This window comes from Crocodylus porosus, unplaced genomic scaffold (assembly GCF_001723895.1).
Source record: "Crocodylus porosus isolate Cpor-Errol unplaced genomic scaffold, CroPor_comp1, whole genome shotgun sequence".
NCBI classification, from domain to species: domain Eukaryota; kingdom Metazoa; phylum Chordata; order Crocodylia; family Crocodylidae; genus Crocodylus; species Crocodylus porosus.
This window is the reverse complement of record NW_017728907.1, coordinates 12,408,943-12,430,032: the sequence shown is the minus strand read 5'-3', so window position 1 is coordinate 12,430,032 and position 21,090 is coordinate 12,408,943. Positions and strand designations below refer to the sequence as shown.

General features: G+C 43.3%; 1 protein-coding gene across 1 annotated transcript in view; it reads right to left on the bottom strand.

Annotated features, from left to right (window-relative positions):
* TADA1 (transcriptional adaptor 1) overlaps positions 1–21,090 on the bottom strand; it is a 37,007-nt gene that overhangs the window by 2,844 nt on the left and 13,073 nt on the right. Inside the window, exons 2-6 of the mRNA XM_019530765.1 lie at positions 17,012–17,103; positions 15,870–15,935; positions 6,042–6,139; positions 1,785–1,994; positions 346–497 (exon numbers count right to left, since the gene is read on the bottom strand). Of these exons, the coding sequence (XP_019386310.1) occupies positions 346–497; positions 1,785–1,994; positions 6,042–6,139; positions 15,870–15,935; positions 17,012–17,103 (618 nt within the window). The remainder of the gene's footprint in view (positions 1–345; positions 498–1,784; positions 1,995–6,041; positions 6,140–15,869; positions 15,936–17,011; positions 17,104–21,090) is intronic.

Here is a 21,090-nt window from a genome sequence, read left to right as displayed (position 1 = left end):
CTGACTAGTTTGTAACAGGCCACTAGATCCCCCCTCAGCCTTCTCTTGTGGAGGCTGAACAGGTTCAGATCCTGTAGCCTCTCCTCATAGGACCTGCCCTGCTGCCCCAATCATGCGAGTGGTGAGTCTGCTGAGACAAAACATATTCTTCTTTCTTCTTAAGGTTTTACATCGTCGCTAGTACGAAAGGTCCTCTTCTAGCAGCCAAGGGAAGTTGAAAGCCCTGGGATATAAGCAATGGCTTCAAATTCAACACTGTTCTATCATCCCATGAAAGACTAAGGAGGCTCAGTCATCAAGATCCACTAGCCATGTTTGAAACCAGAGAGTTCAATGAAAACTTACCATTCAATTAAATTATTGTAAGCAACAACACTGTTCTTCAGGTATGGCTGAGGGTTAACATTGCTTCCAAAGGCATATTTGAAATGACCATCTCTCAGACGATAGGCTTTCCTCCTGGATATCACAGATATCAGAATATCCTTAAGGTGGTTCTGTAATGCAAAAACTTTACCTTTACCATTTACAGACTTCCCTTCCACTCAAAGACTGCTGTGATCACAGTATTACAAATGTCAGAGGTTACATATGCAGTGTTCATTTTAAATCTATAAATATTAATTGGTGTATGCTGCTCTATGGATAGCTTATATTATTAAAGGAATAATACTGCAGTGTTATTTTAAAAAACAGAAAGTCAGTGATAAGTAAGTGAAATGACTGTGTCATGCATATTTGGACAAAAATCTGTTAAAAATTTTACAGATTTCTTCCAAATCTGAAAATCAAGCTGTTATAAAACAGCTGCATATCAACATTTAGATGAGGGATAAGTGTCCATTTCATAATTTGTACCTAAAAATAAAATACCAGCATTGTAAGCATTCATTGCCCATGAATTAAAGCATATTTTAAAGCCTACTCATGTCAACTTTAGAAGGTCTTTTAAAATGTCAAATGTCAGGAAATTCCCACTAGATTCATGTAGAAGACAAAAAGGGTTTTGAAATCAGCATTAAATATTGCACTGGCACCAAAACACTTCCCAAACAGCTCTGTTGAAAGCCACATATTGATGTTTTGCATTTCAGACTTTGCTTCTAGCCTGACACTGCTGGAGAGAAGTTACCTCTTGAGGACAAGTAGTGAGCTGATCCCTACCTCGGCTCACTGCTGTTTGGAGAGATCAGAATGACCTCTTGAGTTCTGAGTCAAGGGAAGTCCCAGGGTGTCTCACTTGGGCCCAATCCTGAGACATGCTAATTGTCACAATCACATTAAAGATAACAGAAATGGCAGGTAATCATCAGGCTTAAGTGTGATCTGATTTAACCACCTTGCCTAGTTCTCTCAACACCAGACAATTTTCACAAAACCTAAAAAAAAAAAAAAGTTTTCTGGCCTCTCTGCAGAGCCACTGCTTGCAACGGAATGTGAATTTAAACCAAAAAATATAGAAGGAAAATTATTTTTAGTTCTTTTTTCAAAGGCTACAGTCCAATATTTTCCAAAACAGCTGTTAAAACTGGCCCTACAATTTTTCACATCTAATATTTTGCAAGTCTCATCTGTGTACATGAACTCAAGATTCTTTCTGAGCACCCAAGGCTCTGAAATGAAGAACTGCAAAAATAACCTCTGATGCCAATCTGAAGCCCCCTTGAAAAACATTACCTGAGATCTTTTGTGATAGTAGAGAAGCAGATTCTCTCTCATGCTCTGTGTACCCCATCCCTACACCAGGGATATTATCAAACACCTTGTTGCTTTTCTTTTCTAACCTCTACAGCATAAATAACAGCTGTCACTGCCTCTTCGGTAACGTTGTCCAGCCCATGTTCATATGCAGTTACTATCATCCTCCCTTCCAGCTGGCCCCGAGTAGGAAGCATCATGGTATGGGAACATAGCTTCAGATCATCATCCTCTTGAGGGTCCTTTGCTACAAATTGCTGTGCTCCAGACAATGGGTTCTGAGGTTGAAACCGATGCTGTCAGGTAAAAAATATAAAATAAATTTGAAGCTTAGTTTAAAATCTCTAATTTTTAAATTTAAAGTCAGAACATGAACTTAAAAGGTAGCTCAAGGGTCATGTGGCCCAACCTCCTGCCAAAATGCTGGAATGCTACTCCTAAATCTTCCTTGTCCAATACTTATCCAGCTCTTCTTGAAAATCTCCAGCAAATAAAATTCCACAACTCCCCTGAGCAACCTGTTTCACTGCCTTGTTGTTCTAACATTGAGGAATTTTTTTCCTTGAGATCCAATCTAAATCAACTTCACTGCAATTTAAAACTATTGCTTCATGTCCTCCTCCCTGCAGCAGGAGAAAATAAATGTTCTCCCTTTTCTTTATGGGAGCCACCAACTATTTGAAGACTACTATCAAGTTAAACATATCTAGCTCTCTCAACCTTTCCTCATACAGTTCGTCTTCCAAGCCTTTTATCATTTTTGTCACTCATCTCTGGGCTCCCTCTAACTTCTCCACACTTTTCTTAAAATGCGGACCCCAGAAATGCATGTAGTACTCTAAATCAGCATTTCTCAACCCATGGGTCGTGACACAAAAGCAGGTCACAAGAACATATGGAAGTGTTGGGGAGAAACTTAAAAAAATGGATCAATAAACTTTAAAAATGGATTCTCCTTTCAAGGTTTCCCCTTTGAGCCTGGAAGGGTTCCAGCCTGCAAGGGGTTGATTGGGGCTGGGGGAGCAAGAGGAGGGTGATCAGGCAAGGACACCACATGTATTTGTGCACACATATGCATGTGGCAGCCAGGCAGCGAGGAGAGCAGCTTCCATAGATGTCCACAGGTAAGTCTGTGGGGGCAAAAGCGGGGGGAGGGAAGGAAGGACATGTTGGGGGGCACAGGCAACACTGCTGCCACTCCACCCCTTCTCTGGGACAGAGCCATGGCCTGAGGGGAGCAGCAGCCAGCCCATGGCAGCAGGGTACAGCCACGGCCCAGCATCCAAGCATTTGGCAGCAGAAGGGTGAAGGTAGTGCAGGAACCATCCCACCCAAAAACACACAGTTACTCCTTGCGCTGCTGGTCACATGGCTGGCATGGGAGTCCCAGCAGTGGTGGCAGCTGTGAGTCTCGCTGCCCTGCTCTGCCCTTCCATGCTGAGTCCTTCCTGCTTGGCCATGGAGGCAGCTCCTGCCCTTGCTGGTTCAGCCAGGTTGCAGCCCCTTGTCTGCTGTGGGTGCACAAATCTGGAGGGACACATGCACTCCCCATACCCCACACACCCACTTCCTGCCCCACACACTGGGTGGGGCTGAGGCCTGGTCACAGCAAGTCAGAGTGAAGGGCACCAGCAGGGCCAGAAGGCTGTTTCCTATTTAAACTATTTACTGGGTTGGGACTCACCAGTTACATTTACAAAGGGATACAAAAAAAGGTGGAGAACTACTGCTCTAAATAAGACCAAACTGGTCCCGAGCAAAAAAGTGCTGTATCTTCATCAAAAGGAGCATTAGGTGTGAGACCAAAACTGCACTGCTATTTTTGCAACTGTATCATATTGACTCATGTTGAGTCTATAATTCACCAAAACCTCTAGATCCTCCTCAGCAGTACTTCCACTCATCCTCCCATTCTGTATTTGTGCTTTTGATTATTCTTCCCTAGATGTCATCTTACATCCATCTGCACTGAACTTCATCCTGTTGTCTCTAGCCCAGCTTTCCAACCTATCAAGATCCTTCTGCCTTCTACCTCTATCCTTTTAAGTGTTTGCTGTCTCTCAGTTGTGGGCTATCTGCAAACTTTACCACCATCTAAAGCATTAACAAACATATTAAACAGGACCCAGGACAGAACCCTGTGGGACCCCACTTGAAACCTGCCATTTTGACATTGATCTGTTTATAACTGCCCTTTGGCTTGTAGTTAACAAACTAATCAATTGATCGACCTTGTAAAATTTTCTCACCCACATTTCTCCAGTTTGCTTACAAGAAGATCTTGTGGGACTTTATCAAAAGCCTTACTAATATATAAGTACACTACGTTCCTTTCATCCACCCAGCTAGTTAACTGTCAAAAAGAGGTTAAAGTTGGCTTAGCACAATTTGCTCTTAACAAACCTATGCTGGCTGCTTCTGATCAACCTTTCCTCCTCCAGCTGTTTGCAACTGATTTCTTTTTCATTTATTCAAGTAATTTCCTGGCTATTTAAAATGTAAAACCAAGATCTTGAACTCACTTGCCTATTAAGGATCCTACAACATTTTTCATAATCCTGTAGGCATTTAAAACTTAGTAACTTGATCCAATTCCAGTCCTGTGTATTATATTCTTCCCATCTTAAGCCCTTACTGTGTGCTGCTGAAGAACTGTTGTATCCTACCCCAGAAGCAGCTATTTTTCAGTACTGGTGAAGTGATGACAAAATATCACACCTTGATTATTTATTGTAATGGAGACGCACATAAAAGCATTCTACAATAGGAAAAGAACCACAAAAAAAAAAAATCAACTGATGTTGTTCATTTAAACAAGTTTAAAAAAATATTGATAGACAAATGATGAGGGAGAAGTTGATCCCCTGGTAGGTCTCAGCGCTTTTGCTTCCATTTTAATTTTCTAGCCCACATAGTAGATAGCTGTAACCTTCAAAATTTAACTTCTTCTGCAAAGAACATATGCAGATTTGGAAAAAACACAAGGCAGAGTTAATACACATCTGGATAGTTACTTAACTGCAACTCAGAATGTTTAGAATCAGCTAAGAAACCACCAATAATCCTGTTAATTTCGTGATAGTGAAAAAAAACTACTAAAAGCAACCGTAGGCTCTTGAAATTATTTGTGGGGACCCAAAAACGCAGTCTAGAGAAAAAACAAGAGTACAGAAGAATTCCTTTCCTCCTTCCCTACTTAGCAAATTCATGATTCTTGGGAGCGCATGGGAGGAATTAAAAGAAATCTTCTCTATTGCTTAAACTTTTGGGTGCTAGCTGAACTGCGAAACTTACAATTTTTAATTTTTAAAGCATAACATTTTTGTTTTGCTTCACTATTTGTGAACAGTCTTACCCCAAATTCACCTGGAGAAAGCCTATATTCAGTCCTACACTAGCATATATTACTGAAACATATATAAATATACACTTGACACACAATTTATTATATACTCATTTTTTAAGTAAACCTAACTGCAAGATCACTATCACTGCTATTTTCATAGTTGCTCTATGGCAATGCATTACTGATCAGGAATTTTAAAGGAGATGTCACCATAGATTATATGTATTGCAACTTTTAAGAATTCCTGTCAGTCACGTTCACAGCTGAGAAGACTGAGAAATATTATTTGCAGTCTCAATAGAAGAGTTCTCAATAGAACTACATTTCAGCTGCATCTACAACCCTTTGAAATAGCTGTCTGGGAACAGCATGTGACACTGCTTTATTATGTGCCTCAGACCTAGTAGCTTGTCTTTATGGGCCTCATGGTTTTGTAAGCAAAGTGAGAACATTTTATAATGTTGGAGCAATATAAAAAGGCTTTACTGTAAAGAAAAATTGGATCTTGTGTGCTTTTCCCACCCTAACCCCATGAAACCCCTGATGCAATCAAGGCAATCCAAGTATTTTTTACTTATCAAACTTGAGACACCAAAAAGCACATTACATTACAAAAAAAAAATCATTATCTCCATTCACTCAGTGAGTTCAGCTGCAGTGCAGAATGGGAAAGTCCAAGCTCACACAAGTCATTCTTCCAAGAAGGATAAGAATAGAACAATGTAAGGACCATTTAAACTTTTGCTTCAAACATTTAACAGTCATTTAAGGTGAACATGAGATTAAAGATAGCATTAAATTATAAATATCTAGACAGAGAGACCTATCTGGTAATTCCACTCCAATTGTTATTATTTTGAGACAAATCTTTTGCCTGGGATAAGAAAAAGCACTTCAGTCATGCCTGCTATTAAAGAAACAATATTCTACATCCAGGTCTTCCTTTATGGAGTGCCAGCCCTTCCACTCTACAGTGGTTTTTCAAGGGTATTCTTACATCAAACTTCTGCCGAACTGAAGAAATCTTCTTCTTTCCTTTTGGTTTTCCAGGTTTTGTCACAGAACCCCCAGTCCATGGCAAAGATCCACTACCTTCTGAAAACCAGAAAGGAGGAAAGGGAGGTGAGTGTCATTTCAATTTGCAGCCAGCATAATTTAATTCACACAAGGACAAGAAAACCCTAGTATGTTTCTGATGGCTTGGAAGACCATTTTCATCCCTTTCTATTTAAATGCATAAGTCTTTTCTTTAAAATCCTTATTTTATAATAGTATGAATATATAATAGTTAGATAAAAGGACATGGCAGGTAGCATACTGGCGGATGATTTCTGTAGACTATTATTAAGCAACTACTTAAGGGATGGTGACTTGGGATAAGTGAAGAATACAGTCAGATCCCCCCAAGTTGTAAGTGACAAGAGATGCTGAGGATCTGCATCTCTCACAGGGGCTATAGGGAGCTGAGGTTGCTTTGACCTCATACAACATAATCCTAATAGTTTAAACAACTCTTGTAGACCCTGCTTGACTGTTTTCAGGCCAAGCATGTATCATGTAAGGGAAAAAAGGTAAATATACATTCATTAGGCATTGGTGAGTACAACTACTCTAGAAATGCTTTGCAATTCTTCAGAACATCAAAGATATTTCTAAAAGTTAGGTCACATGAAAGGAATATGACCAAGGAACTAGTCTAGGCTTGGAATTTCCCCTTCTAGTCCCTTCACTGTACATACATCAGTGCCACTTAGAATCAACTTATTCGTTTTTAGAGCCCATTATGTAATCTTTTGAGGGCAACAGACAGTATGTGGGGGGGGGGGCATGCTGCAGATTTCAATTTCTATTGGGCATGCAAGACGACCACATATTTGTAATTACTAAGAAGTCTTGGGAAAACCCCTTCCATACCTAAAATTCAACATTTTTTACCACAAGTTAACTCATGGAAAAAATAGATTAGTAAAAACTTCACAAATAACCTTAACAGCATCAGGACACTTGGCACAAAACTTACCCTGACTATCCATCACTACGCTACTAATAAATAGGAATTAGTTGTAGTGACTCTAGAGAATAAATACAGCCCAGAACCTACTCCACTTTGAAGGTGCCTAAGAGACATTTACATGATTTTTAGGTGTCTAAATCAGTTGTCTCCAAAGTGGGGTGTGCGCACCCTAGGGTGGGATGCAGGAAGAAAATATTAGAACTTCTATTTATATTTATATATACATATATTGGGGGTGCATGCTCAAAAATTTTTTTACTAATAGGGGTGCGTGATCAAAAAAGTTTGGAGACCACTGGTCTAAATAACTAAATGCAACTCTGTTCTATCCCATGCAACAGCTAAAAATTGATAAGACATCTACAATTCTCATCTATCTAACTTCACCTAAGCTGTCGCAATCCAATTCTTTGTTGGGAAACCTGCATTTTATTTAGTTTTCGTTCTACAAACTTGACTTTCCCTTCAAGGTCTGAATCCTTTTGAGAAGGATAAATTAAGTATGCTAAGAGGGGTAGATGTTCAACTGGATTGGCCCCTTGTCTTCATTATGTTAAATGTCACAACTATCAGGTTAACTTCCAGTTTTCAGGCCTTCTGACATAAACCTCCTTTAAAGGCCCTGAATGTTTAATTCCCCCTTGCCCTTGGACTCTGCTTTAATTAACAGATTTCTGACAGACCCTGAATGTCTCATTGACTCATTTATGGAAAAGTACCCATTAGCTCACTTTGTTCTCTGGGGAGATTTTGCAGCTCCACTAGCTCCTGGCAACAGGGAAATTCTTAATCTCTCCTCTGACTCAGCAAAGGGGGTGGTTTCCTTCAAGCCCACCCACCCCCAGACAATCTATGGACAAGGTAAGTAGCACCCTAGCTCACTAGATTTCTGTAATTTTAGACAGATGTGGGACAGAGATGTGAAACAACAGGAAGATGAGGTGACATGGAAGATTATTTTACATTCACTTTATCAAGAGAGACAATCTAACAGGTTACACAGAACACAGTCCCAATCTTAAAATGGCCTTGTTTTTCAAACTCTATGGTGGTTCATAAAATAAGATAATAACCACCATCCTCTTCAGGGAAATTTGTTTTTATGTTATCCTTTGATCAGGGGAAGAGAAGCAGAGCTTTGGGTAAATGGTGTCCCTCACTCCTGAGCTCAAAGTTGTAGCACCTGATGCAAATTAAATGAAAGACCTTAGCGGAGTTTAACATTATAGAAAAGTTTCCACTGCTCGACTGGCTAGTTTTGGGAAACAACCTACAGGTTATTCAGGAAGCCATTAGAGGTACACCGATACATCAGTCCAATATTGGAGGGGTGTTCAACTGGAGGTATGCATATCCCTGGGGGTACTTGGGAAGGCCTCAGGGGGTACACTGACCCAAAACGGTTGAAAACCCCTGCAATATTGGATTGGCACTGATATAAGGAAAATTAAGTATATTGGCAATTGGATTTTTTTGGCTGATGTGGCCAATAATGCCACTGGATAAAATGCCCCATGTATGCACAGCTGCAGCACAGCACACAGACAGCCAAAAGTGCAACCTGGCCGCATGGAGAGCAACCAAGTTCAACGGGTTAAGTCTGTTGTGAGGAAGGGGCATGGAGGAGGTGCCAACTGAGGCCCCTGTGGTGAGGGAGGGAGTGGGACAGAGGCAGGGGCTGCACAGCTGGGATGGAGCGGGAGATGGAGCCATGAGCAGCTTGTCCCAGGGGGAGGCCTGGGGTGGTGGGGGGAAGCATGGCTCCTGCCACTGCACACCCCTCTGGGGGAGACATGGGGGGGGTCCCCCCTGGATCTGTGTGTGAGGCAAGGGTGGGCTGCCACAGCAAGCTGAGACTGGGGCTAGGGCCAGGGGCGGTGCCAGGTTCTTCCCTGTGGGGGGCTGGGGACTGGGCCAAGCTCCACTCAGGGTAAACAACGGTGCTGCTGGAAGGGGACTATGGCAAATTTTGGGGAGACTGCAGCCCCCGCCAGTGCTGCTGCCGCACACTCCAAGTGCAGCCCTAGCTCAACCCCTGCCCGGAAGAGCCTGGCCGTGTCCTGGCCCCAGCCCACAGCGGCAGCTGCCCTGCCCTGCAGAGATCCAGGGGCACATACCCCTCCATGACCTTCTGGGGTACACGTAGTGGTGGGAGCTAGCTCCTGCCCACCCTGGACGAGCCTCTTGCAGCTCCGTCCCCGCTCTGCCCCAGCTATGCAGTGCCTGTCCCTGCCCCACATCTTCCCTCACTGAGGGGCCTCGATCTGCCCTCCCATAACCCTTCCCACCCCCACTTACTCCTTGCCCCCTTCTCCCACAACAGACTTACCACCGAGATGCCACTCTTTACGCTACCCAGGTGCATACTGGAATTGGCCAATATGGCTCATTAAAAGTCAGCCATTGGTATCAGCCCAAAAATTCTCTATCGGTGCACCCCAAGAAGCCATACAGTAGGGCTGTGCAGAGCATGTAATATTCGATTCGACAGCCATGTTGAATATTAAACCAGGTCCTGCTTTGATTTGCCGTCCACTTTGAGTCGAAGCTCAGTCAAATATTTGAGCTGCTTCGACTTCCCCATAGGCTATAATAGGGAAGGTCAAAGCAGGCTATAACTTTGGCATTTCTTGTCTGATCTTGATGAAACTTGCAGGAATAGTAGCTCCTGAGGAGCCCACAAAGCCTGCCAACTTTCAACAAGATAGGTTCAGGGGGTGCAGAGAAACTGCACCCCAAATTCTTGAGAGCAAACCACCTGTAACTTCTGTGTGGAAAGCCACAGGGAGCTCAAAACTGCAGGCCTTCCAACTTTCATGGTGATAGGTGCAGGAGTTTGGGGGAAACTGCACCTTAGGCTGCTGACACACAAAACTCATGATACAGATGAAGTGAGGAGGGTGGCACTGCTGCTCCCCTCTCTTTACTGCTTGTAGCAGCCTCATCCCTTGTAGCGGGAGGAAAGAGGCTGCGTCTGAGTTTGGTGGAGAGAGAAACTGCAGCTCTCCCGCTCGCAACCCCCCCTTGCTCCCCTTCATGCAGGCTGGCCAGTGTGGCCACCTACCTGCCTTTCCACCCCACTTCATAATGTGTTCCTTCGTATGTAAACTGGAACCTCTAAGTGTGCGGTGTGCCGTGGATTAGATTTTTGGATGTTATGTAAATGTGTTTGTGTGTGTATGTAGATAATATATTGAGAAGGTTGGTGTGGTGGAAAGAATGAATGATGTATAAAAAGAAAATGAATTCCTATACATAGAATAGATCCTAGGCTACTACTAACCCTTATCCAATATAAGCGTAAACTAATATGAAAAGCAGTTATAAAATAAAAGCACCAAGTTCTCAGAAATCCCTGTTGCTAGCGTTGCAAGCAGGGAATCTGTTGAAGATTGGGGCTTCCAGTCGTCACGGTCTGACGCAGAGGTGCTGGCGAGCACCAGCAGCTCAGAAACTGACCCCAAGGCAGAAAGCAGGGGAGCTGAAAAACTGCTGCCTTTTATGCATTTTCTCTGGCCCTCCCCCAGAGCACTGGGATTGGAAGCGACCTCAGAGAATGCTGACAGGTCACTGGCCAGCCACACATGTCAGTCATGAAAGCACTCCTTCCACCTCTCCCCCCTTACTTTCCCTTTTTTTTCCCCCCACAGGGAATCCAGTATAGGCAAGTCAAATATTCGACCCACGTCGAGTATTCAACCCACGCTGTTAATATTCGACTGCTATTCGACCAGCTGCTATTCTACTTGACTTTCACTTTTCAAGGTCAAATATGTCGAATATTTGTCGAATCAAATATTAAGTCAAAGCTTTGCACAACCCTAGCACACAGGTCTGTATAGTACTTATTGACCCTTATATTACATGATTTGGCTATTTAGGAGGATCTCCAAGGGGGATTTGTTTTGTGTTATTTGGGTCCAAAGCCCCAGGTGGTCTGTCTGACCTGAGGGAGAAGTCAAGTGACAACTGCCATGAATCCCTTTTATTTTTATCCTGCAAGTGATGAGAAAAATCAGATGTGCTCTGAAGTGCTTCATTTAAAAAGAACAGCTTCCAGATATGGCCAGGGCTGTTAGAAAGCCATATTTTATTGTGAAATTAATCAGAAGGTAATGTAAAGAGAAGGCTGGTAACCAAAAGGGGCCTTAGGCAAAAATTTGAACTTAACTGCCACCAGGAAGACATCAGGGTTTTTTTGGAAGTTGGCAACTGTGTGTTATGATAAAGATTGTGTTAATACCAACATTCTTATCCCTAAAGATACTGGGAAGAGTGTTCCCCTACCCCCAACCTCTCTTTACAGTGACATCCCAACCGCTAACACTCTGCCATCATCTGTTAGACCACTGATTCTCAAGCAGGGTGCCAGGATACCTAGGGTGCTACCAGATCCTTTGAAGGATGCCACAAGCTGTGAGAAGATAAGCAAAGGGGGAAGAAGTAAACAGATTAACTAAATAGATAACAGACCCAGGCATGTCCCTGCTCAAATGATCCCACACTGCCTTGCTCCTCTTCAAGGAGGTAAGCACCATAATATACAAATCAGTTTTTGTAACTGGGTGTTACTCAATTCTCAAAAGTCATGGAGGGGTGCCTCAGTTCAGAAGGGTTGAGAGCCATAGGTCTGGAGAAAATTTTACTGTTGTCCTTTCCCGAAACAACAACCAGCTTCCATTAAGGAAACTGAAATATTAATACAAATCAAAGACATCATCAAACTCCCAACCAAGATTCTATCCTAGGACAATGTATAGGCAATGGGCTAGATCCAGTCAAAGTCTTAGGCACTGTAATGCCTAACTTCTAGGAGTCAGATCCTAGGAATGGGATCCAAAACCCCGAGTGCAGTAGCTCACCTCCCTGTGTGGTACACGGGAAGAATCCAGACCCTGCTTCAGGGATGGTCCATGCCTTTTATACTGAACAGAAATAATTTTAGGAACGGGAAGCCAGAACTCCCCCTCCCAGCTGAATGCCATAATCACCAAGTTAGAGAGGCATATTCCCTTGTGTGCTTTATCTTCCTAGCCCACAAACCTCACACTGCTTTCTGCAAAAGTTTGGGGCCAGGAAGTCAGTAGTGACAATACTGCCCTCATAGCTGGGAAATGTAGTTTTGAACTCCCTTTAGGCTGAAAAGGGCATTGAATCCAATTCTCCTATTACCTGACCACAGGCACACCCAAGCTATTGCAGGAGGTGTCCACCAGCCAGACCTGGCTGCATACAAAAACAATAAAACCACTGAGGCTATTCAGGTCAGGGCACACACAACTACCACTTCAGAGATCTGGTAAACTTGATGACTAAGCAGAGAGAAGGTTGTTGAGGCTTAGGCACATCCAGGGTAGGATGCTGTTGAACAGGACTTTGACACCTAAAAATCTGCCCAAGATCCATTTTTAAGTGCTCATCCCTCCCTTTTTCAAGGGGCTGGTTGGTATGGGCACTAAGGCACCTGGATGACAGCCTAGAGGTCACACAATTGAGGCTACCCTTCAGCTGTGAAGAAATCCAAAGCACACATGGCATGGCCTGTCAGATTCAAAAAAAAAATCCGCAAATTCTGCTAAATACCTCATTACAAGAAAGCAAAAAAGGAAGTCCTCTCTCAGCTCTGGCCAAATATATAGACAGCTTCCTATTTTTAGCTAAATTATTTAACTGAGGGAATTCTCCCTGCAGGTTTTTCTACCAGTATTATTATCCTTCTTTTTTACGAAGAATATGAAGAAAGCAGCCTTGTGAATTATCTATTAGATTTTTAAAGGCTATATCTGAAAAACTATTTCAGATGTCTCCTGGGAAGGGAGTGGGGACTTTGCCAATGTAAAATTCAGATTTGATTTTTTTGACTGAGGACATCTTTGAGAGAAAGTGGAAAAGGCTGAAATAGACTTTTGGTTGCCTCATCCTTTTGGATTTCTTCACAGCTGAAGGGCAGCTAAAGTAGGCTAAGCCAGAAGAGCAAGCTGACTCACTCATTCCTTACAAAGGGGCACACAGCAGAACTACTTCCTGACACCTTTCTAATCTTTATATTACATTTTCAGCAGTACTGGGAGGCAGAAGGGAAATGCATCATTTCCCTCCACAAATCCTGAGCAGGCCAACATCTGTCTTCCTTTATATAAGTCGTGTTAAGTTATCCCAAACAAGAGCACAAATCAAGTGATTTTAGCATTTCTTGCCAGGAAAAGCATGATTCTTTGCAGTCAATCCTCCGAAACAGGAGCAAGTTTAGCAAGGACAGCACTGCTTCTCTTAAGGCTTCCAATTCTTTTATTAGCAGAAATGAAGAGTCTTAGTCACCACTTCCTTCAACATAAACTACATTAGCCAAGGTCTAGAGCAAGGGTGGGCAAAATGCGACCTGGGGGCCGGATGCAGCCCACCAGGCCATTCTATCTGGCCCGCGGGGCCCCTAAAGAATTTAGAAAATTAATATGTATATGCCCCTGGCTGCCTATCATGTGGTCCTTGATGGCTTGCCAAAACTCAGTAAGTGGCTCTCCACCCAAAATAATTGCCTGTCCCTGGTCTAAAGGCAAGAAAGTACTAATAGAGAGAAATCTGAGAAGTTACAGGGGGACTGTAGAAGGTCACTTGGCTAGCCTGGCACCACCAAGTTCAGATCATTCCTTGGACTAACTCCTACAGTCTTTCTCTGGGCTTCACAACACAGGTGATATTGCCCTGGTCTCTTCTGCACCAGGGAACTCAGTAGAAAATATAAACAGTCCAATATAAGCTTCAAGCCCTGGGTTAACCCACACCACAGAGCAGAGGTGGCCTGTTACCAGCTGGCTAACTGCCCCAGGCTGCAAGTCTGCAGCCTTGTTACAGAGACCCAACTATATACTAAGTCTGTATTTTTTTAAACATTTTTAGTATTTTATTTTTTTGATGAAGACAGAGTGGGAAAAGTGTTTAGAAGAATTTCTGTGATCACACTCTTTTGTTTCCAGTTGTTATTTTATCCCTGTTCTCTCTCTGATGCTTTTCCTTGTCTCATTTCTTCATCTTTCTTTGGATACAAGTGAGACATGGTCAACCTGTACCCAGGTATCAGATTTGCAAGCCCTAAAGCCAAAGCCTGGAGAAATCCCAATAGGATAAAGATGCTACTGTTGCCCAGACTCCATGCTAAGTCTATCTATATGATCATGTCTTGGTTGGGACAAGATTACTAGAAAAGACACAGTACCTAGAAGAGACAGGAATTAGAGGCAGAAGATGGAAGATAAAATGAGAGAAAGCCTTGCATGGCCTTGATTGCCAAGATTGTCTAGGGAGTCTCTAAACAAGCAAACAAAAAGAAACTTTATACCCAGTAGGAGAGCACATTGGTACACAAAAGCTAAAAAGGAGAGGCAAACAGGTTTGGGAAAAAAATCTTCTTCAAAACAAATGGACAAACTAATTTCCTAAAGTCCAATACCCTTATTGGTCTATTGAGACTCACCCATAAACCTGTCTGACCCGCTCTAAGGTTTGTGTCATTTATTTAAACAAAATAACCACTACACACTGCATTTCTGAGGCTTTGCCCATCTGTGAGCATCAAAAATTTCAATTAGTGTAGTACACAAATGCCTCCCAAGTATGCATGAATGGGTTCTCCCAATGCACTGAAGATCACGTACTTTCTTGAGGCTTGTTATCAGTTGGATAACTTAAGGATCAGGCTTGCAAAAAAAAGATTTCTCAGCATCTCCCTCTGTTCTCTGAGGGAGCAGAGCAACCACTCTTTAAAAGCCTGCCATTCATTTAGTTACCTCAAAAGAGCTGAGTTTATCCCCTAAGGTCTGGGCAAGAGAGACCTACTGTCACAGGGCATCCTTGTTACAATTGGGAATGGATTTTAGAATCTCTCATCAGTACCCTAAATAACTTTCTGAAGGAATAGCAAGGTAAGGTTTGGCCAGTTTTTTTCTAGATGCACTGTATTAGTTCTAGTCACTGATGAGAAAAAAAAAAGACTGAGAAGCTGAAGATATTGGGTGCAGAATTTGGCTAGCCACATTCACGTGTTGTGAGGCCAGCACAAGCAACCACACAGTTCTTAAGAAACATACTTATCCTTGAAACATGCAGCAGTTTCAAATACATATTCTAATGGATACATAAGGTAATGAATATCCTTCACTCAAAAATTTTTTTTTCCTCCCAAGAGATGTTTGCATCAGCACATTTCATAGTTGCACTCCACCAAACCCAACACCAGATGTGAAGCAGCTGTAGTGAGTCAGCTGCTGGATGTTAAAAACTCTCTTTTTAAGTAAGGCTTACAGCTAGATGCAAAAGTAAAACACATGCTGTACTTTGGACGCAAGCAAGGACAGTCCACGTCCTAGGGACGTTACCTATTAACTCTTCATCTTTTTCAGATTCCTTTTGCAGCTGGTCATTATTATTGCAGCCTGCAGAACAGATCACTAAAGAACAGAGTAGTGTCCCTTCACTCCTCCCTAGGCACAGGCCATGCACCCTTGCAGCTCCAGGAACTAGACAAGAATCAAACCAGGGACTTCTGTACAGCTATGCAGGGCACTAGTCTCTGGTCAATTTGTATTACAAAATAAGGACTTAATGTACTTCATATTATAAGTACTTATATTGTAGCTGTAGTCAGGATTCACACTGTGTCATATAACATGTAGCACATAAGAGGTAGCACCTACTCCAAGGAACTGCAATTTAAAATGAAACCTCAGGATGTAACTCAAGAATAAAACCCACCATAAGACATGCAAAGTCTTAATGTAGGACTCAAAACACAAACAAACAAAGCAGCTTACTTACCTGGTGCAGAAACCATGATTTGGCATCGGGTCAGAATAGCCAGGAGGAAGTCATTGTGAGAATGGACTGTGAAGAGACAGACATGCCATAAACAAGAAGGTTTCCTTGAAGACAGACGTCTATAATGACAACACGGCTAGCAATCTAAAGGCAACCACTCAAAGGTACTCTAACAGTGTTGAGGTTTAACCCCCCGCCCCCTGACATGTTTCCATCATGCATTTATGTGGCTGGTCAGTTTGTATCTTCTAGGAATTTTTTCCATCTGATGTATGAAATTAAGCTTGAGGAAACCAATTTATTAAAGAGGTAACTTGGTCATTGCAAGTGTCCTTCTATATGGAAAAAAAAAAACCCTGTGTGTTCTGCTGCCCTCCCTTCCTCTGAAGTATTAATGATCGGCTGTAGCTGGAGATAGGACGCTAGACTGTATGGCCCTGTACTCTACCAACCAGAGACAACTTGAGCAGGGTGCAGGGCCCAGGCAAATTAACCCATATGGGACCCTGCCCCCAGACATGAGGAAGCCAGCAGTGGATTCAGCAGCAGGGGGGAGGAGGTAGGGGGTGTCGCCAAGCAGCCAGATGTGAAGCTGGCAGCAGCGCGGTGTCACTGCAGCTGCTCCACCCAGCTCCACAGGGCCCCCCAAAGCACAGGACCCAGTCCAGTCGCCTTGATTCACGTCCCATAGGGACAGCTCTACCAACAACGTACAGAGAATATTTATTCTCCTGAGGTCCAACTGGTGTATGTGGCTCAGCGTTAAACTGACTTCCAAATTTGGGGTCAGGAAGAAGCTTACCCCAAACCAGACTGGCCAGGACTTTAAGAGATGTCCACCACCCTCTCAGCATGGAGGCTAGTTCTCCTACTGCCATCCTCCAGGTATTTCTCATCTAATTAAACTTCTTGCCACTAAAGGAGCTAAGCCATTGGTAGCACCTTTGTCATTCCTGTAGCATGCAATTTAATCTTCTGAAGATTGACATGCTTTAAGACCAAGTGTCATGGGTTTCAATACAATGGTATTTGCATGATTACATTACTCTACAAGAAGTAGAAGTTAACCCCAAATTTGGTATTTTCAGGAACATGGGAGAGAGACAGGCAAAACCAGAAACTCTTTAAAGATGGTGTCTCACCATTATCTTGTGTAAGAAGTCTGCGAGCTTCTAGGTCAAACTCTTCTTTGCTGATCTTTTGTTTAAACCAAAGTTTCAAGTTTGCCCAGTATCTGTTAGCAAGAGAAAAGACATTAAGCCCTGCCTTCTAAATCACAGCATTTTTCCATTTCTTAAATGGACTTTCATATAGTTTAGATCCAAGGTATTGTTTTATTTTTTAGAGGTCCTATACAAAATGCTTTAGAAGTAAAATGACTTCAGCTTCTCCATTCACTTGGAACAGTGTATCTATTCTAAAATGGCTTTGAGAGAACATTGCCATGAAAGCCAGCTTTTCCTGACTGGAGAGTGAAAGCAGCAAGGTTTAAGGTACACAGCCTTGTTCACCTTGAGGAAGCAGGACAGCTGCCTCCAGCTGGTAAGCCTGTTGTGGTGGGTGGAAGGATGAGAAAAGCGGTGCGGGGAGGCAGATCAATGCCCCCACAGCAAGGGAGGGGTTGGGGCAAGGAGGTGCGGGATGCAGGCACAGCATCGCTGAGAGCAGGGGCTCTGCCCTGCTGCTGCTTGCTCAGCCGGGGGCATGGCACGCAGGCATGGCAGCAGAAGCCATGCCCTGCCACCACTTGCCCCCTTCCACCTGGAGCAAGCTGTGCCTGCATCGTGTCCCCCCAAGCTGGGCAAGCAGCAGCAAAGTATAGCCCCCGCTCCCAGTGCTGCCATGCCCACATCCCACACCCCTCTGCCCCGGCTGGGCAGCTTGTCCCAGCCCTAATCATTCCCTCCCTGTAGAGGCGTTGATCTGTCCCCTCCCTCCCCCTCTCCAATCACCACACCAGACTTCCCAGCTGGAGGCAGCTGTGTCCAGAGTCCTTGAGGACTGCTGCCTGTTTAGTCTATGGCCAACTCTCCAAAGCAGCACCGAATCTTTGGATCCAATTCAGCCAAATCAAACCAGGACAGTGATTCAAATCTCTGAATCGGCTGAATCTGAAGCGAATACTTCTCACTTTGCACAGGCCTAACAGTTACCTGTTGAATCAATAGTTTTGTAATAACTGAATTCTGGAAAGATTGCGGCTGCTGAGCCAGCAGGGGGAGCTAATAGATCATTCAACCTAAAAGGGAGAGATCTGCTACTAAAATACTAGTAATAGTTCCCTAGTAGCCAAGATGGTCCAAGGAATATACCTGAAGCAAAAGTTTCTGGCAGTATCTTTTAATGGCCTTGCTATACATTGTTACACAAGGTTTCTGGCATGATGCCTTCCTGAAGTCTGGGAAAGAAACAGACACAACCCAAGCTAAGTATCAGGTAAAATAATTTCTTGTTTAAAACAATTATGGAAAGTAAAAATGGTTAAGAGGGGAAGCAGGAAACCAGTGGAAGAAAGAAGTAGTTACAGATTGGGTAAAGAATGATTGAAATAAAATAAACCTAGTTGTGTAGAAGAATAAGACCACCTAAAAAGGAAGAGAACTGGTACTATTTGTGGAGCAGAGAGGTTAGCAGAGCTAACCCCTTTGCCTTCATTTTTTTTTTTTTATGGCCGTTCATATGTTACAAGCCAAACAGCTATAGTCTCATTAGTAGAGGAAGGGCAAAGGTGAAGCTGGCTCTTGGTCTGCAGTTCTTTATTCAAAGGGATTGCCTGTATGTAAACTAATATATTAGAAGTCCTCAGGAACTGTGTTAGTACATAACACACTATAATAAATATTCAATATTTTTATTCCATTGTAGCTGCGAGCAAAGTAACCCGCAAGCCTTTTCAGTATTGTACAAAGTAGTTGCATCCCCTTTTTCTGAGCGCCACCTCTGCTTCCCAGGCCTGCCAATAAACATATGGCTGAGAGGCACAGGTTTTTTGTGAAATCTTTTAATTGGACAAAATGTATAGTTGGGAGAGCTGTTGGATAAACTTTTAGGCATCACTTTTTTCAGGTCTGAGACTACTCCAAGTCACACACCTGAAGGACTGCTTCACCTCTCCAACAGTTCCTGGACTATCACAGCTACAACATTCCAACCCTAATCAATACATGCTCATTTGTCTGTCCTTATTGAACACTTTACCAATTTCTCTGTATTCTTCTGTTTGCTAATTTCCTCCTGCCTATTCAACTTTGCCCATTTTCTTCTCATGATGGGATCACATATAGTTTTAGTGACCAAATCCCCTTTCCTGCTTTTGGAAAAATCCCAGAACATTCTCAGCCATATTGATATATGCTGTACTGATGCTCTTCCAAGACTTTTCATCATAGATAGAACCCAAATCTGTCAAGCTGGAAAACTTGTCATCTGAATTTCAAGCCCAATTCTTTTTTGAGGGACTGTATGTCTGAAGGAAATTGTTTTCTTGGTTGCTTGCTTTGCCAGCATTTTTTCAACTATTTCACTTGCATGGAAGTAACACTCATACAGTAGTCATGCTCACACCTGCCCAAATATGGCAAAAGGATGAAGAAACTTTCTATAAATACAAATAGAAAGATGATCTATTTTATTTTTTGTTATGCCATCTGGAGATTCACAGTCATAGACATTCCCCAGATACTTACGCATCTCCTTGTGGAGAAAAAAAAACCACCCCAAAAGCCCACAAAATATTCCAGCTGTAGCAAGTTGATTTCACTGGCAAAGTTCCATAAATTGTTCCACACTTCTACATACACCATTGGTACCACTAAGTGCAGGGCTGTCCAACTCGTGGCCTCAGAGACTGTGTCATTCAATCCATTTATATCAGGCACGAGCAATTATTCAGGCCCAGCAGCCACCTGGGGAGTCATGATGAGCTGTCACAGGCCAAGCCAGCAACCACCTCCCTCCGCCCTCACCAAAACTTCCCATGGGGCTGCAGGCAGGCAGGGAGCAGCATTCAAAAGTAAAGAGGTGGGTGAGGCTGGGATCACAGAGCTGGGTTGCAGGATGATGACAGCTCCAGGGCATGTGCAAGCATGTGCGAGCATGTGTGCACACTTGGTAGCGGGGGAAAAGCAGGCTGCCTGGGCACCAGGTCCCGGGAGCCTGCTATAGGTGTGGGGCCAGACTTGCGGGTGCCATGCTACATAGGAACTGATCTGCTGAGGTATCATGCAGAAACATGTTTTAAAAATGTATCAATAGTTACACTGGGTAGCACCATGTGCCAAGTACTACATGAAAGTTTCAGCTACAGCAAGGTGTCACTTGCAGCAACCCAAGAGAGATTTGGTCACCAACACCATCAAAAACCTGTCCCTTATTCAAAAAGTTATGAACAAAGCTGAATGGAGGGGCAGCATTTGGCCACACACCACTCAAAGGCAAAGCATCAGGTCAGGCAGTGTCCTGTCCCACATTCAAGAGTTTTGCCTACTTGCAATTATATGATATTCAAGCAGGTCTGCAACAGATTTTCACCTTAAACTACCTAAATTGGAGTGCGTATCTTTCCACATCTAAAACTTATGAAAAGTTGTGCTAAATATCTAAGTTAGTCTATCAGGTACAAATCTACCCTGGCTTCAGGCTAATACAGCTAACTATGCATCACTGCAACAGATTTTGCCACTGGTACCATTTTGGTGAGGAACTGCAGAATGACTGCATGGGAATGAGCTTTGGGGCTGTCAGGGCCCTCCAAGTCCCAACTTCTCCAGGAGAGTCCCCTGGTCACACTGACATGTCAGCTGAGACAACCAAAGACAGATTTGGTTACTGGCATTCAGTTATACCCCAAGATCCTTGTTTAAGTACTGAGCACATAATAAAGTGACCTTTCCTATAAGAAAGCCAAAGCTTCAGATCAGTCAGGACCCTATTCAAGTGTCTTCAGGTTAGTTGTCTGGTGGCACCAACATGTCATTTCATAGTTTCTAAGGTCAGAAGGGACCTGAGCAGATCATCTAGTCCGACCCCCTGCCATGGCAGGAAAGAGTACTGGGGTCAAATGACCCTAGCTGCCCTGACTGTGAAGTAGCGCCTCCTGATATCTAACCTAAACCTACCCTCTGCCAGCTTGTGACCGTTATTCGTGGTCACTCCTGGTGGTGCTCGGGGAAACAGTGACTTCCCCAATGCCTGCTGATCCCCCCTGACTAGTTTATAACAG